The 18,396-nt window shown below is 35.8% G+C and overlaps 2 protein-coding genes across 2 annotated transcripts; one reads left to right on the forward strand and one right to left on the reverse strand.

Moving 5' to 3' along the window:
- Positions 1 to 283: 283 nt before the first annotated feature.
- Positions 284 to 3,583, reverse strand: LOC143716362 (RIMS-binding protein 2). The gene is made up of 5 exons (XM_077208882.1): positions 3,020 to 3,583; positions 2,687 to 2,849; positions 2,457 to 2,560; positions 1,756 to 1,827; positions 284 to 1,659 (listed from the first exon to the last, which is right to left on the reverse strand). The coding sequence occupies exons 1-5, from the start codon at positions 3,224 to 3,226 to the stop codon at positions 1,594 to 1,596; spliced, it is 612 nt and encodes a 203-aa protein (XP_077064997.1). The 5' UTR covers positions 3,227 to 3,583; the 3' UTR covers positions 284 to 1,593.
- Positions 3,584 to 6,871: 3,288 nt separating this feature from the next.
- ywhag2 (3-monooxygenase/tryptophan 5-monooxygenase activation protein, gamma polypeptide 2) lies at positions 6,872 to 12,832 on the forward strand. Its single transcript, XM_077208883.1, has 2 exons — positions 6,872 to 7,133; positions 10,763 to 12,832. The coding sequence occupies exons 1-2, from the start codon at positions 7,047 to 7,049 to the stop codon at positions 11,417 to 11,419; spliced, it is 744 nt and encodes a 247-aa protein (XP_077064998.1). The 5' UTR covers positions 6,872 to 7,046; the 3' UTR covers positions 11,420 to 12,832.
- Positions 12,833 to 18,396: the final 5,564 nt, after the last annotated feature.

Genomic DNA, 18,396 nt, shown 5'->3' on the forward strand with positions numbered 1-18,396 from the left:
TTTGTGTGATTTTGATATATGCTAAAGACCACAGGGTTTATTCTGACATTTCTGATCTGACTTTTATCAGTTAAAATGCCCTTAAAAGGAATTAGTTTGAGTCTGTCTTCGAACGAAACTTGCTGTAGTCCAATAGGCGTGCGAATTTGTGCTTCTTTAAGACAGTGACTGCAGGGCCTCTTCCTGTGGTTTGCACCATGTGGCCTAAAAAGTGTTAAAAGGCGACAACTTCTTTCTCTTTTCTCTGTTGTTTCCGGGATCAAGTAGACAGAGAACTGGTAAGTCACTGCTCTTCGGTTTATTCTAAAATATTGGATACATATACAGTTTATTTGTTTTTATGAACTTGGGTTAAACTATATAAGATGGTCAACTGCTCAACGTGATTGTGTAAGTGAATTTGTTACAACTTAAATTTCAAAAAAATAAAAAATAAATACACACCCATTTTTTATCTTTGTACACATTTATTTTTAGTTTTAAATAACAATACCAAAATGTAATAGTCCATTTCAAAGGTTCAGACTTCACAATAAAATCTTAAAACACAGCAAAACTTGATGTATTATACATGATTCTTTTTTTGATTAGTTAATTTCACATGTAATATTGAATTTTTACCTGCAATAGCACTATATATATAGGCAATAAAAATTATTCTAAACTCCTTTATTGTTTACAGTGACTCACTATGAACTATGAAGTTGATGCAGCTGAACATCCAACCATGTTTAAACATGATTTGACTTATTTAAATACATTAATTTGATTTAATTTCTTACAGGTTTAACAAATAGCTGTAAAATGAACATTTGGAGCACATGGAGAAGATAAGAGGAAGCATGCAATGTAACGATTGGACCACAAAGAGACGAGGCGGGAACTTCAGAGGTACAGTGCAGTCACTCATAAAGTAGACAGCACTACTAAAGGTCTTTACACGGTGTAGTGTTTCCTACTTTATGGATGAGTGTACTGTTGGCTGCGATGGAGCACCAAAGATGCTGAATATGAATGTCCCATCTATTAAATATTTATTAAGAATGTGTTTCATGGCTGATTGTAATGCAACTGGTTTTTTTTTAAGTGTTCATCTGTATGTATGCAAATTAACTTGTATATTGAATAAATTATGAAATGGGGAAATTAAGTTACTGCAAATGCGCGTGGAAAACAGAGTATGGAGTTGTTAAAATAACACATAGACGAATGACATTACAAAAATAGCTTAAATCATATAAAGAAGACACTTACTTATAAAGTAAAAAATGATAATTATTAAACTGCCATTATCAGTTATTTAAGGCTATAATACACTAGCTGCTTCCAAAAGCTCTTGTATTATACAGAAATGAATTCGCTTTAATGTACGTACTTGAGCTACAGTTAGGGAATATGTAGAGAGAAGGTCGAGTGCAATGGGGGGGGGATACAGTGTCATGTACAGTACATTACAGGAAAAAGACACCTTATATAAAAAATGACCTGAAAAACAAAAAGCAAGAATGGAGTTGGAGGTGAATTCAGTAAAGTGGGTTACAGTCACAATCTGAGGCCTCTCTTCTGTTCTTGATTTATGATTGCTCATTTCATTTAATCCCAAGGCAGTGGTTGCAAGAAGTTTGATGGCACAAGACCTCGATAACCATGTAGATCCCCCTGGATCGATAAAACATTCATTCTTTAATTCAAGATTTCTACAAAAAAAAAAAAAAAAAAATGCATGCATGGTATAGACAGAGTTGTAATACTTACATAATAAAATCCATCACTGTCCATTTCCCCAAAAACATATATGATGTCTCCAGCACGAAAGGGAAGCTCATCCTAAACAACCAAAATACACAGATTTAAAATGATATTCGATATTTTAAGATTCATTTAAGTGGTATATCATTAAAGAAGTTATCAATAAATAGGATTTTTCTAGGATGTTTAATTTATGTCTTGATTATCATTTGATAAATAAATAAGTTCACACTTTAGATTATGGTCCAATTTTCACTATTAACTAAATTGACTTTGCCTCAATAAACTCCTAATTACTGCTTTTTGAAGAATATGATTAATATGTGCTTTATAAACAGCCAATATCATTATAAGCATACTAGAGAATTGGACCCTAAAAGGTTTTACCATAAATAATATTCCAGACTTGTTATATTGATATAATATTTTCATTTTAAACAAATCAAATGATCGCAATAATATATAATTATTATTTTATAATAGTTAAAATATTTTAATATAAAAAACGTATTAGTTAATATTATTAGTTAATAATAATTTCAAAATCAACATTTGTAACTATTAACTATTTATTTTATATTGTTTTTTATTAAAATATATATATCTATTTTAAATCACACACACACACACACACACACGCACACGCACACGCACGCACACCTACACACATGGAGAAATGTAAAAAAATATATATTTTTATTATTCACCTCAATATCCAAGTTTGGAGAACTTTCCCAAGGGTCGTAATCAAAAATGGCCACCATCCTGTGGACCTTCTCACCATCCGCCACACTAGAAGTATCACTGGGTGCTAATATTAATAGTACAAAGAAGCCATGAATCAATCAATAAATCCATAATAGTTTAATACTTTTAATAATGTACTAATTGCGTGGATAGTTTTATCAAATAAAAAAGAAAGACAAAAAATACTTGCCTATAGAAGGCGTCTCCTCTGGTAAAAACCCCTGCCGGAACAGATGACATTTAAGCTCTCCGTCTTCCACAGGAATCTCAGATACCATGTTGCTTGGCACAAAACCAAAGCGACCACCAGTCTCCCCACTGTAGAAGCCATCAGCGTCTTTATCTCCATATACCTACAAGAGAACATTATCCCAATGACTCTGAGGCTTCCCAACACAGCATGAGCGAAGCAGAACAGAAATGATCTAAAGATGATGCATTGCGACTGATTAAGTTTAATTAGCTTAATTTTATCTGAATTAAGATAAAAGAACAACTGAGAGGAAGAAAACATCATCTTTACTTTAATGATCTGTCCTTGTTGAAAAGGCAGTTCCTCCTCCATTGTTTCAGGGTTTGGTGACATCACCGCAGGGTTGTATGAGAACAGAGCCACAAAGAGGCGTACATTCGGCTCATACATTTCCCTCTCTGATTCCCACTTCTCTATATCTTCTGGTGAAGCAACCATAAGACCATCTGGATATAGATAGACTTCCATCCCAATCATTGTAGTCTTCTTCCTCTATCCCTGTGACTGTCCGTCTGATGTCCCCTAAGTAGGTAGACAGGTGGTTAGCAAACACCCATATGCTCCCTAGCTTTAGCATTAAGAGAGGGAGCCAAGATAATCTGCTTGAGACTAATCCTCTTGGAAGAAATGGATCAGTTTTACCTGAAACGTCTCCAAATGCAAATCTGACATCTGACAAGTCCATTTTTTAAAGATAGTCTACATAATTATTTAGTAAATGAACAAATTTCACATCATGGTGAGAAAGGACAAGGAATAACACTGCCAGTGGATTTGGCCCAGTCCTGCTGCGCACAGCCCTGCCGATTAGCTGAGCCATCCGTTCTGATCTGTGCCAAGTAGAGCTAGCTGTTAACCGCATTATCGCCAAGGAAGTGACCCAGCATGTCCTTTTCACCTTTTCAGGACAATCCTTTGTAAACAAAAAAGGCTTTGTAAGGGCTACCTAAAATATTGTGGAGATATTGTATAAAACCAAGCATTATGGTCATGGGGAAAAACTTCACTTCTATTCTATTCTATTCTATTCTATTCTATTCTATTCTATTCTATTCTATTCTATTCTATTCTATTCTATTCTATTCTATTCTATTCTATTCCTATTTGTAATTACCATGATGCTCACACTTCCATATTCTATTCTATTCTGTTCTGGAATTTACTATTCGTAATTACCATTTCACTGACACTTACATATTCTATTCGATTTTATTCTATTCTGGAATTTCCTGTGATACTTTCAAATTACCTAGAGAACAATGTAAAAGAAATAAATTCATAGAGAGAATATTATAGATAAGTTAAACTTTGTGCCCAATTCCCCATATGACAACTGGCCCTATAAGGGATATACATTGCACTGTTCTTGTGAAATGACCCATATGAAAGACCAAGTTGTTTGTGTGTTCCATCGGTCTAATAACCTATAACCTTTCTGAGCATGGACAAAACATGAGACACACTATCCTAAATGTTACCATAATTCTGTCATCCCCAAAATCCTCCACTCCATACAGGAGGGGTGCTAGAATTGGTAATAGTGGGTGACTCATTCGACCATGTTGCATTTTTTCTTAGAAGACCTCTAATGTGCCATCATCATCATCACTGCTGATATGTGGCCTCTTGACTCCCATATAAGGACTATTACATCATGAGTGAGGCACCCATATGGCAAGCCATTTGAACATTTATTCATTTAAAACTAAACTTTAAAATAACCAAATATATTTGGGGAAGATCTATCTATCTATCTATCTATCTATCTATCTATCTATCTATCTATCTATCTATCTATCTATCTATCTATCTATCTATCTATCTATCTATCTATCTATCTATCTATCTATCATATCTATCTATCTATCTATCTATCTATCTATCTATCTATCTATCTATCTATCTATCTATAACTATCTATCTATCTATCTATCTATCTATCTGTCTGTAAGATTTTTAATGTTTTTAAAAAAAAACTCTTATGTCTTATATATATATGTATACTATATATATATATATATATATATATATATATATATATATATATATATATATATATATATATATATATATATATATACACACATACAGGTGCTGGTCATATAATTAGAATATCATCAAAAAGTTGATTCATTTCAAGAATTCAACTTAACAGGTGAAACTAATATATTATATAGACTCATTACATGCAAAGTGAGATATTTCAACACTTTATTTGTTATAATTTTGATGATTATGGCTTACAGCTTATGAAACCCACAAAATCAAAATCCCAGAAAATTTGAATATTACATGAAATCACACAGTAACAGGAATACCATGGTCATTGAACCAGGTTTTGGTTCTTTTGGCAGTGTGGGCAGGTGCAAAATCCTGCTGGAAAATGAAGGAAGCATCTTCATAAAGCTTGTTTGCTGAAGGCAGCAGGAAGTGCTCTGAACATGTCCTGGTAGACGACTGCGTTGAGTGGACAGCACAGTGGACCAACACCAGCCGATGACATGGCTCCCCAAACCAACACAGACTGTGGAAACTTCACACTGGACTTCAAGCATCTTGGATTGTGTGCCTCTCCATTCTTCCTCCAGACTCTGGGACCTTGGTTTCCAATTAATGAGATGCAAAATTTGCTCTCATCAGAAAAGAGGACTTTGGTCCACTGTGCTTTATTAAATCCAGAGTCAACGCAGCTGTCTACCAGGACATTTTCAGATCACTTCATGCTGACTTCATTTTCCAGCAGGATTTGCACCTGCCCACACTGCCAAAAGAACCAAAACCTGGTTCAATGACCATGGTATTCCTGTGTAATTACTGTGTGATTTCATGTAATATTCTAATTTTCTGGGATTTTGATTTTGTGGGTTTCATAAGCTGTAAGCCATAATCATCAAAATTATAACAAATAAATATCTCACTTTGCATGTAACGAGTCTATATAATATATTAGTTTCACCTGTTAAGTTGAATTCTTGAAATAAATCAAATTTTTGATGATATTTCCCTCCTGAACAGTTAACACTCCTCCCAAGTCATATGCCTTAAGTGCAATACTCCCACTGTTTAGTGCAATACCCTACAACTCAGGTGATACTTATATGTAGATTTATTTATTTATAATATTCAAAACACTATAAATATGTTCATAATCAGTAAATCTGAAAATGTCTATTCTGACTAAACCCAACTGTGATACTTTTATTCTCATATATTTATATTTTAATTTTTTATTCTTATAATTTGTAGTATTATGTTTCTTGTTGTATTTGTATTTGTATATGTCCACTGGAAGCCTCAGTACCAAAACAAATTCCTTGTGTGTGGCAATAAAGCTCTTTCTGATTCTGATATTCTAATTATATGACCAGCACCTTTATATATATATATATATATACATATATATATATATATATATATATATATATATATATATATATATGTATGTATATATATATATATTTTTTTTTTTAATTTTTTTTATTTATTATTCCTGTGATGCAAAGCTGAATTTTCACCATCATTACTCCAGTCTTCAGTGTCACATGATCCTTCAGAAATCATTCTAAAATGCTGATGTAACGCTAGTTGAAAACAGTTGTGGACAATTTTTTCCTCAGGATTTTATTTCATTGAAATATAATCTTTTTGTAACATTAGGCCTATAAATGTCTTTACTGTAACTTTTGATCAATTTGATGCATTCTTGCTGAATAAAAATATTGATTTCTTGAATGAAAGTATTGAGTATTGATGACATTATAAAATATATTAAAATAGAAAACAGTTATTTTAAATTGTAATAATATTTCAAAACATTAGCCTACTGTTTTTTTTTTAAATAAAATAAATGCAGCCTTGGTGAGCATAAGAGACTACTTTTAGAAACATTAAAAATCTTAGCAATCCCAAACATTTGAACGGCAGTGTGTGTACATAGATAGGCCTATATATATATTATATAAAGATACTAGTCACGGATGGATTGCTTACTTATAATTAAAAATGTGCTAGAAACATAACAATAGTTTCTAGTTTAAAAAATAAATATAAATAGTTGCTAGTTTTAGCAACTGTTTGAAATGTTGTATCAGCTTGCCATAGCACCCACGTTTATAGAACCCTGACGTAGCCCTCGAGCACTTGAGGAGGGGCGAGGGTGGCCCGTCGGCACGAGCGCAGATAGCGAGGAACAGCTGCAGACAAGCTCTCGTTCAGTCAAGTACACCGCATAGCTCATACAATATTACCAGTTCTTCCCCCCAAAAAAATTATATCGTCCAAACCATAACCATCCAACATGGTTGACCGCGAGCAGCTGGTTCAAAAAGCCAGGCTGGCTGAACAGGCAGAGAGATATGATGATATGGCAGCAGCCATGAAATCGGTAAGTCATTATTTCAATTTATTTCTATAATATATATATATATATATATATATATATATATATATATATATATATATATATATATATATATATATATATATATAATATGGTGATATAATTGTCGTATTATGCCTAGCCTATAAGCTCGATGCATTTGGAGGAAAAGGGGTAGGCTAATATGTTGAAAGATCACATGGGTGAAGTGACAGTAAAATATTGCATGTAACGAAATGCATTAGTATGGTGTTGTATAATATTTTTTTGGGTGTTGATCTATGATAAATCAGAGCTGTATTATTGAGAGTGCAGTGGATCGGGTGTAGTAGACTGTCTGCTTCTTGGGCGGTGCCTCCTGTCTTACCCGAACCCACACAATCAAATGAATGAGACGACACATGACAAATGTATAAAGATCTGTTTCAACATAGCTTTCAGAAATAATGAAAAAACTCCCTATTTTTCACTTTATGCTTTTTTAAATCGTTGCTCTTTGTAACATACTGCATATTCATGGTCATAAACGCAGTGTTGGATAGTATTTGAATTTACATTAGAAATAGGCATTTTGTCATTGCTGTTCTTTACCCAAGCATAGTGTATTGTCATAAATACATTAGATATTAATTTTCCATCATCAGCATATAAATTAAAAATGCCTTTGTTTTTTTCTCTCGCATTCTCATAATTTACTTATGTCTTCCCATATTCATTTTCTACATATAGGAGTTGTTAAGATATTTCCTCTAAACCAACGTTAGAGGCAGCAGCATTCCTTCCAGAATCTTCCATCCTTGTCATATTGCAGTAAGGTCCATGATTCAGTAAGGTCCACGATTCCTTCTTGTTCTAAACCCACATATTAATATATTAGCCTATTAAAGGAAATGTATCTCTTCAATAGTGTTTTTTTTAACAGTGTTTGAGGTGTGAGCATACAGGGCACAATAATGAAATCATTCAAGGCCTTAGGGCTTCTCGAGGGGTGGCAAACATCTGCATCTTAAGCTCTAACACTTCTTCACGTCAGCATCCTGACTATATTCCCATCCGAGGGAGGGCATTCAGGAGACTCTAGTCTTACATAGGTTTATGGAGATTGAGGAGGACCCTTCCATTTCTGCTTTGTCAAGTGTTGACATCATGCTTTTTTTCTGGAGGGGTGTCATCTAGCATCTCTTCTCTTATTTCTTGAGTGATTGAATGTTTCTTGCCCATGGCAATACATTTTTGACTTAATTACAAAAGACATTTAGATGTGTCTACTTCAACGCTTTTTAGTCTATGACCCCCAAAAAAAGATTTGCATATTGCAACAGCCATAAAACAACTGAAAATAGACTACAGTGCAAAATCTGCGTATGTATAATCTAGACCAGATGTGTTAGTACTCATTAGCAGTGTTTAAAATAAAGTCTTAATTGAATACCAACATGTACAATAAGTGTATTGATTGCAAAGATCTGCTAGATCAATTTTGCTAAAATGGATATATTTTCTTACCGCCATATTACCTTGATCGAAATCCCAAATGACTGTTAAAAGGGAAGGTTCCCATCCTTGCAAAGATTGTTTTGTACACCGGACAGGAAATTTTAGCTTCATGGATCAGTGGGGGAGATTTATAAGCAGTTTGACTCTAGTTACTTTGGTCCCATGGATAAAAGCCCATTTAGCCACCACAGACCTGATGGGAAAGTGCCCACAGGCCTCCATTATCTTGATGCATTCAGGCAAAGTGGATGAGCAGCAATAGGCAAAGCTTAAAACTTCACATTTGAGTAAGATCATCCGGCTTTTTACTTAAAATTTGGGAACGGCTTCCTTATGTGTAAATATTTGCATCTGATTTCAACACGGCTACCAAGGTAACAAGGTCACTAACACCCGTTACCCACCACAACTACCCGTTACTATCTGTCTTCGAGAGGAATGCCAAATCTGCGTTGCGCAGAACTTGTGTACCCAGATATAAATAGCTATAAGTTTGTTGTTTCCTTTTTAAATAAAACACTTTCATGTCCTCCTGCCTATGTTTCGTTATGAGTCCCGTCTTCCTGTCCTACCACTGTTCCTGTTTTCTGATCTTTTTCTTTGAATTCAATTCTCTTTGGACTTTGAGGGAATAATTTTAGCTGAAATCTAAAATCAGAAAACTTGATCTGAGGCACATGGCCTTTGAAAAGTGTTTAATTGCACATACAGTTCCTTCATCATTACAGAAAACACATGTGATATTATGTTAGTGGACCACAAAGAGGTTCTTACATTGTGACTAGAAGGAGATCTGTAGTTGAAATGAGTGATTTTTGTTAAAATATGGAATCAACCTAGTTTTACATACATAGTATGTTAGTCCCAGTTTGGTAAGAGAAAGGTCAGAGAGAAGGCCACCATAACACATGAACTGCCTCACAGAGATCGTGTTAACTTACACTGCAGCTGCCCTGAGGGGTATGTGGGAACATTTCGCCTCCCACCCCTGCCCCCTATCCTCACCCTGCCCCCACTCTCAGCTGAAGTGATTTCACCTCTAGTGCATTGTGTAGCGCTAGCGCTCCGTCATCTCGCTAGATAGAGTTGGACTACTGTACAAAATTAGACTATTGCCATGGAAACTGCACTTGGCATATAACTTGAGCTCATGGCTGCACAATGCATTCAGCCAGCTGATGAAGCTCTGTGTGGATATTATCATTATACAATTGAAAAATTAATCATTGTACATTCATTTTAATGTTAAAGTTAGCATGCAACTGAAGTTGTGATAGTTTTTTGTTCCCTATTGCGATGTATATCCGAGTGAAACGGTTTCTTGAATGAGAAAAGGTGTAGTGCAGGACTTGATTTTGTCAAAGGAGAATTGATTGGATCATTGGATGGTTGTGGTTTGCTATTGGTCGATCTCATGTGAGTGACAGGTTTTCCTTTATCGCCCTTGTGCCATTAAACACGTCATCAGAGAAGAGAAGAGATGTCGCTGCAAGAAGGAGAGGAAGTTATTTTGATAAAAAATTAGGAGATCACATGAAAAAAATAAATAACGGTATGCACTAGGGCTTAATATTTGGTGCGATTATTTTATGCACAGTTTGTCAGTGCAGCATGGCGGATCGGTAGTAAATGCTGCTCCATCTGAAAGCTAGAGGGCGCTCTCACGCAGACACGCCAAATAAGCTCCGCTGCAGAAGTAGACAACTGTGTCATTCCAGGAAATCCCTATGGGCATCATACTATCGCTGTAGCTGAATAAACAGAAGATTGAAATGCTTTGATTGATTTATTAAATGTTGTCTTTTGTTGGACAAGAGGTTCATGAATGCTTCTCATGTTTTGAAGGATGCTTGACGCATGTTGCTTTTTCAATTGCACGTTATAAGCGACTCAAACTCGCTGTGCTTTCAGATGGCCGTACGTCACTGACAAGCTGCGCATATAAAATAATCGCAGCCTTTGCCATTTCATTAATCTTGCAGCCCTAGTATCCACAAAAAACAAGAATTGTCCTTTTTGATTTCATGCTGACTTTAATGTAAATTTGCTCAACTTATGAAGAAAGCATATCTGTAATCACCTTGTTGGATGTTTTACGTCTCTTTTCTCAAACGGCGTTCTATTTGCCTCCTTCGTAGGTGACCGAGCTGAACGAGGCCTTGTCCAACGAAGAGAGGAATCTATTGTCGGTCGCCTACAAGAACGTGGTAGGCGCTCGTCGCTCGTCCTGGAGGGTCATCTCCAGCATCGAGCAGAAGACCTCCGCGGATGGCAACGAGAAGAAGATCGAGATGGTGAGGGCCTACCGTGAGAAGATTGAGAAGGAACTGGAGGCCGTGTGCCAGGACGTGCTCAACCTATTGGATAACTTCCTGATCAAGAACTGCAGTGAAACCCAGCACGAGAGCAAGGTCTTCTACCTGAAGATGAAGGGAGACTATTACCGTTACTTGGCCGAGGTGGCCACAGGCGAGAAGCGTTCCACCGTGGTGGAATCCTCCGAGAAGGCCTACAACGAGGCTCACGAGATCAGTAAAGAGCACATGCAGCCCACTCACCCCATCCGGCTGGGATTGGCCCTCAACTACTCCGTCTTCTACTACGAGATCCAGAATGCTCCGGAGCAGGCCTGTCATCTGGCCAAGACAGCCTTCGACGACGCCATCGCTGAGCTTGACACCCTCAATGAGGACTCCTACAAAGACTCAACCCTCATCATGCAGCTCCTCCGAGACAACTTAACACTGTGGACGAGTGACCAGCAAGACGATGAGGCTGGGGAGGGCAACAATTAAAAGTAGACAGCCTCTCTATCTAGATACATAAAAATGGCTGGTGGACTTTGGCAGCAGCTTTTGCCATGGTTTCCTCTGCAGCAGCAGTTCTTTATTTTTCCACGAGTTAAAAGAAAAAAATATCAAGGGTGGTAAAGGGGGGGCTGAAGTCCTAGTTTGAATATATACAGAAATATATATATAGTTGAATGGGCCTCCCTCTTCTTGGTTCTCTTTGACATTTGCCAAAACCACTGAAATGTCAGTCAATCAGCCGGAAGCGGTCGTTGTTGGTTGGGAATGGCAGCCTCACACTGGCATATGGACTGATGTATTTCAAAGGGATGCTGCTTATTTATGTTTTGGGTCGTAGAGATGCATTTCAAAAGAGGGTTAGGTGGTGTTCGAAGGATAATGATAGTATTAAATGGTTCCAGTATTAGTCACAAGTTGATCTATTCGAATCATCTTGTTTGCGCTCAATTGATTGAACTGGAAATTCAATTAGCTATTAGACGGAAGTGCAGCGAATGAAATTGTGTTCTCTGAATGCACCAAAACAGATAAAGTTCAGTCACTGTCATATAATCATCATAATCAGTCTGATACTACTGGAACCATTGACTTTTTTGAAGGACAGTTTGGGGAAAAGGCAGAGACTGTTCTGGATTTTAAAAAACAAAAAGAAAGAAAAAAATAGGAAAAATATTGCAGCTTCAAAGTTTGTGGTTTACTTCTGTGTTTAATTTATTTTTGCACTTGCCAAGTATAATGTTTCGTCAGTGTCAGATAATTACAACGATACTATCAATGATTCAATATTGTGCATGCTGGTGATGTATTTATACAATAGCTTGACTTTATTAACTTATATCTTGGATGTTATGTATTCCTATAATTGAAGAGTAAACTGGCTTTGTATTGTTTATTTATAATTTATCAGTTTTCGTTTTGATTTGCTATTCCAAAATTGTGGTTGTTAACAATAAATCGATCTGTTATGGGCGTTGCCGTTGTGACATGAAATGTTTTTTTCTTTAGCTAGGCTGACTTTTGAAAAACACTACTGATCACTTAAATGTACCGACGTTTTTCTTGGTAAATTGTAACCATGACATTGTTAAGCATAAGCAATGTTTTGCTCTCTGAACAATATATGAGTGCTCTTCTTGTCATATTATGCACATTGAACGTGTGGTTTAAACAAGTGAAGTTACCGAATCAGTGTTTCCGTGACCGATTCAGAACATGGACCATACATTGTCTTTGGCAGTATTTTTAAATTAATTTATTTGCCTTTTTTCCTTTCAATTTATTTGTTATTTTTTTACTTTTAGCTGTATCCTGAGTGACAATATCTTGAATGTGAATAACTATGTAGCAGTTGCACAAGAGCCAAAATAATTATAACAATAAAAAGACAGAAAAAACAAACTCAAGTAGTCATAGATGCATCATGTCAATGCTGGTTGTGTGTACTGTTCCTCTATTATTTACTCATCTAAAAAAACAAAAAAGTACTCAAAATGCTGAACTACACCAAAGTCAAATTAATATTTGCAATGTGTGCTCAATTCCAAGTCCTGTTGCTTTTTACACACTGTAATCTGAAGTTAAGCAGCATTGTAAATGATTTAACAGGTTCAAACACCGTGGTGAATCCCCAACTGAATTAAAGAAGACCAAATGGTTTTCCTCTGCATTGCACCTTCTATCCATGATTAGTGTTCAGCACCGCATTGCAGAGTTCACCTCTCAAAACTATAATAATGTGCTTGACATACAGTATGAATGTGCCCTGATAAGGACCATATTATTGGCTTTTGAGTATGCATGCATTAAAAATAATCTTATGGGAAGAAACAGCAAAGATATGGCTGACTTTCTTCCTTTGAAGGTCACATGACAAACCTGCATGCCTTTAGTCATTTCCATTTGAATTCATTACCAACATGACTAATTATTAGAAAAATTATCTCACTGATGCTAAACTCGGATCTCTTCTGATGTGTGGCTGCCACATAAACTGCTCGAGTACCAGCTGAAATTACACTTTAATTGTATTCATTCTATTTCTTTTTCATATTGCGGAGGTAAAACAAACTTACAGCCTGATTTGCTGGCTCTTTCAGCATTCTGCTGCAGCCTCCTACAGCAACCCACACCCAGTAGAGCAAGAGATGAATTTCTCTGCTCAAAATGCTCCACAATAACGGCCAATCGCAGGCAGCGTGAGCTGTCATATCCACCAATCCGGTGCATGTTGCTAGGGCTGGAAACAAAACATCCCCTTTCTCATTGGCACTGTTCAGACATCTAGAACAACCTGCAAAGAGATGAACATCAGGACATCATAGACACCATTAAAATTCAAGGGAAACCTGTCTTCCCTCGTTCACATCGGGACTCTGTCAAGGAGACTAAAGGAGCAAGCCATTTCTGCTGCAATATGATTGGATGCTATATAGAAAGTATGTAATATTTGAACATATTAGCCCTGGTTAAATTGTTCAGATAAGGCTATACCCAGCTGAAGATTTGTCACCTCAAAATGTTTACTTGAAGCATTATTTTTTTATTCTATCAATGCTTAATTGATTTCATCATCTGATGAGACATTCTAAGGTTCAGTTGTTTGGCCCTCAAGGGCGATCAGAAGAACATTTATTAACACACTATACCATCTGCATGAAGCCGAATGGCAAGGATTTGTGATGTGCCTCAGCCTAAGATCCCATCTGCCTATTGTAGAAATTAGTTCCAAATCAATAACAGAAGACGCTGAGATATACATTTTGATAAAAACCATTGGTAAATTATAACCGTGGCCCTTATGGTTACAGATGGAACTCAGGTGAACAACTTAAAGATGCATATTTAAAGGGATAGTTCACCCCAAAATAACAATTTTGTCATCATTTACTTACCCTTAAACCTGTAAGAGTTTTTTCCTCTGTGGAAGGCAAAAGAAGATATTTTGAAAAATGCTGGTAACCAGACAGTTCTGTCCATTCAGTTCCATTGTATGGACAAAAACTAAAAACAAACAAACAAACAAAACACTGCAACATTTATCAAATTATCTTCATGAAAAGTAAAAGTAAAGTAAAAATATTAAACTAACTAGATAATTCAACCAAAATAAACATTTGATTTAAATAAATAAATAAAAAATACATTTAACACTACAGTACTATAAAGTTAAAAGATAGAAAGTAAATAATTTTTTAGAAAATATTTTATGCATAATTATAACAATTTTTCACATTATAAGTTGGGTCTGGGTATAAATTTATGAAAATATATAGCTGCCTTTTACATTTTAGAATGGCACTAGGTTGATCATTTTGGGGGTCTGTGGCATCTAAAAGCTTGAAGACAATTTAATAATATATATTAAAGCTAATGTCTAATTGTCTCAGTAGCATTATGCAGCACGCACTGTAGTTCCAGTTCTCGAATTTGATTGGCCAAATGGCATTCTTATCTAGTTGAACAGCACTGGGACTTTTCACCATTTTGTCATTTTGAGTCAAATTACATTTTTGCGTTTGCCCAAATGATCCCCATTTCTTTTCTCAAAATCTGATTATACATTAAATAAGCTTTCTTTATACTGGCTGTGTTGTGTGTAACTTCGCACATACACACATCAATTTCACTGTAGGCCACAATTAGTGTTTCAATATTTCACACTTCAGATGAGATAATGATCTTAATTTTTACTAACACAGCAAAAATGACCAGATATGAGATTTCAGTTTTTCAGCTATCATGTTTTGAATGCACAAAAATCAAATCTAATAAAAAAAAAATAATAATAATAATAATAATAATATATATATATATATATATATATATATATATATATATATATATATATATATATATATATATATATAGCCTACATTTGAGCTTATGAACTTAATTCAAATAAAAAGGGGCCTTTTACATTTTTTGCAACAGCCTTTATAATATTAAAGCATTGCAGTGCAGTGGTAATATGAACAGAAGTGTTTCTGAATAGTCCAAAGGGAAAAGAGGCTGCAACCCTTCCACTAGTCTTTCATTATGTTACAAGACTATAAAGAGCACTTACCAATGGTTTTGACCTCTCTATTCACAGTTTTTATCAACTGTCTGCCTGGAAAGGTTATTTATATTATAACGTATCGGGTTGCTAATAAAAAATACAACAATATCCTGTAATTAAAGCTGTAAAGCCTTTTAAAGCAGCACTATGCAGGTTTTTTTTTAGCTTAACTGAACAGCTTCAGAGTTATTGGAATGGTTATATGACTCTTTTCGGGTTGAATGGTGGTCGTCTCGGCCTCGTCTCGGTCGTCTTAGGTTACGAAGTGTACACTAAATTATTTGCAATTTGAAAATACATGCACACCCAGGTGCTTACCATATGATTTGTAATCTGAATATTGAAAAAGGGAAATCAATGGACTGCTGTCAAGCGTCACTCAGGAAGAATTGAAATGCAGTCAGATCACTATCAACTGGTTGAGATTGTGAGTTATGTAAGAGAACACTCTGTTCATGTTCTCTGTTCTGAATAGCTTAAATGACAACAGATAAAATGGACATTAAAAACTGAAAACTGGATTTGAAGGCAGAAGGTTTTATACTGTAAAGTACTTTCAAAAGATTTAGGTGCCAAGCAGGAAACCATTGTGTTGCACTTTTCTGTTATTATTATGATCTCTGCTTTATATATATATATATATATATATATATATATATATATATATATATATATATATAAGCACAAAGGCAAAAAAATAAACCCTCCAAAATAAAAATATAACACACTGGGATTACCTGGTTTATGTTAATTACATATTAATGTTTGGTAGTTTTTTTGTGGAATACTTTGGAGACACAAAGTGTGTGGGTAAATATGAATCAAATGAATGTGCCTGCATCCTGTGTCGTGAATTACCCATGAGGCTGAAGCTCTGATATAAAAAGCCACATTGTAAATTCCAGTGGCCCATTTTTTTCATATTCATTCTGCATATATGCCTACCAGCGTACAGCTCATTGTGCTAGTCAGGGCAAAGCCAAGTGCAAAGTGCCAATTGTAGTAAGACAAAATGATGTATTCCTTTCAGTTCCTTACATTTGTGTTTTCTCTTCAGTGTAATGGACTGTCACTGTACAGGCAGTAAAGATAAGAACTGTGTAAAGATAACAACTGAAGCAAATTAATGATTCCAGATCATCATTCCAAATGTATACCCGAGTTACGCACACATGCATTAACCTATAGTTTATTTGGCCACAAGAGTATACTTAAACAAAATTGTTTTATTATAGTAATGAGTAACTTCCGCACAATTTCAAATTTACCCTTTATCTCAAAAATTCTTGAAAAAGTGGTTTTGAGTCAACTCCAGTCTTTCTTGAATGATAATCAGATTTATGAGAAATTTCAGTACGGAATCTGCACTTTTAAGAGTCATGAATGATATATTGCTGGCCACTGATACCGGGCAATCTGTGGCTTTGGTCTTGTTAGATCTTAGCTCTGCTTTTGACCTGGTCGATCACAATCTTTTAATTTCTCGTCTTGAAACATGTATGGGTTTTCGGGGTACGGTGCTACAATGGTTCCGCTCGTACTTATCTAATAGGACTTACTCTGTCCGTATTGGGCAACAGTGTTCTTCAGAAATGAAACTGGGGTCTGGCGTTCCTCAGGGTTCTATTCTTGGCCCGGCACTGTTTAATCTATACATGCTCCCCTTGGGTTCTATTTTATCTAGACATGCAGGTTTCTTTCCATCTGCATGCCGATGACACTCAAATGTACTTGCCTTTAAAGCGTGATGACAAGCTTGCTTTAAAGCCAATATTGGACTGTCTGGATGAACTGAAACTCTGGCTTTCTAGTAACTTCTTGAGTCTCAATGAGAGCAAAACTGAAATGATCCTGTTTGGGGACCAATGATCGTAGTACTCATGATTTTGATCTACAAACGTTGTTACCATTTAGCACCACCTGTGTTCGGAATTTGGGGGTCTGGTTTGATAATAACCTTAAATTTGATAAGCAGATAAGTGCTGTGGTTAAGTCCTGTTTCTTTCACCTCCGTTTTTTAGCCAAGGTTAAGCCTTTCATGTCTGCTAAGCACTTTGAGATTGCCATACATGCATTCGTAACATCCAGATTGGACTATTGTAATTCTTTATATATTGGTGCCCCTCAGAAATGCATCACTCGCTTACAATTGGTCCAAAATGCAGCTGCACGCCTTCTCAAAGGGAAGCGTAAATTTGAACACATTACACCAGTGCTGATCTGGCTTCACTGGCTACCGGTTAAATTCAGAATTGATTTTAAAGTTCTCTTATTTGTTTTCAAGTCATTACAGAACCAGTCTCCACAGTACCTATCTGAATTACTTCGCCCAATAACACAGTCAAGATCACTCAGATCGGGGGACTTACTATCCTGTCTCTCGAACCAGACTAAAAAATAGGGGTGATCGCGCCTTTGCAGACTTCGGACCTAGGTTATAGAATAGCTTACCGGCTCACATCAGATCTGGCCAAACTCTGTCAATTTTTAAATCTTCTTTGAAAACTCATTTCATTTCAATAGCTTTTAATATATCTTGATGTGTGTGTCTTTACTTTGTACTTGTTTTTTATGTCTCTCGGCCTTGTTAAGCACTTTGGTCAACGTCAGTTGTTTTTAAATGTGCTATACAAATAAAATTGTATTGTATTGTATAGTAATGGGCCATATATCAGACCAGGTCTTTTGTGTCAGTCTAAAATGTCAGCTGAACAATAAAGTTAATTAGTGGCACTGCTATTACTAGCTGCCATATTCTTCTTCTACTGGGCTGAAACTCAAATGGTGTGGTGTGGATAAAATCCCATAGACTTTCATTTAAAGCGAAGTGTAGCAACCACCGAGACCCCAGCAATGCCTAGAACACCTATAATAACCGCATAGCAAAGCACACTAGCCAACAACC

The sequence above is a fragment of the Siphateles boraxobius genome, unplaced genomic scaffold, assembly GCF_051911475.1.
Source record: "Siphateles boraxobius isolate OS27281-9 unplaced genomic scaffold, OSU_SipBor_1 6, whole genome shotgun sequence".
Classification (NCBI taxonomy): domain Eukaryota; kingdom Metazoa; phylum Chordata; class Actinopteri; order Cypriniformes; family Leuciscidae; genus Siphateles; species Siphateles boraxobius.

What these genes read in the sequence shown, in the direction of transcription:
- LOC143716362 (XM_077208882.1), bottom strand. Translation starts at nt 3,226, where the DNA reads ATGATTGGGATGGAAGTCTATCTATATCCAGATGGTCTTATGGTTGCT. An exon ending in AACAAGGACAGATCATTAAA is followed by an intron (nt 2,850 to 3,019) that starts GTAAAGATGATG and finishes GTTCTCTTGTAG; the next exon opens with GTATATGGAGATAAAGACGC. An exon ending in ACAGTGATGGATTTTATTAT is followed by an intron (nt 1,660 to 1,755) that starts GTAAGTATTACA and finishes TTATCGATCCAG; the next exon opens with GGGGATCTACATGGTTATCG.
- ywhag2 (XM_077208883.1), top strand. Translation starts at nt 7,047, where the DNA reads ATGGTTGACCGCGAGCAGCTGGTTCAAAAAGCCAGGCTGGCTGAACAG. An exon ending in TGGCAGCAGCCATGAAATCG is followed by an intron (nt 7,134 to 10,762) that starts GTAAGTCATTAT and finishes CCTCCTTCGTAG; the next exon opens with GTGACCGAGCTGAACGAGGC.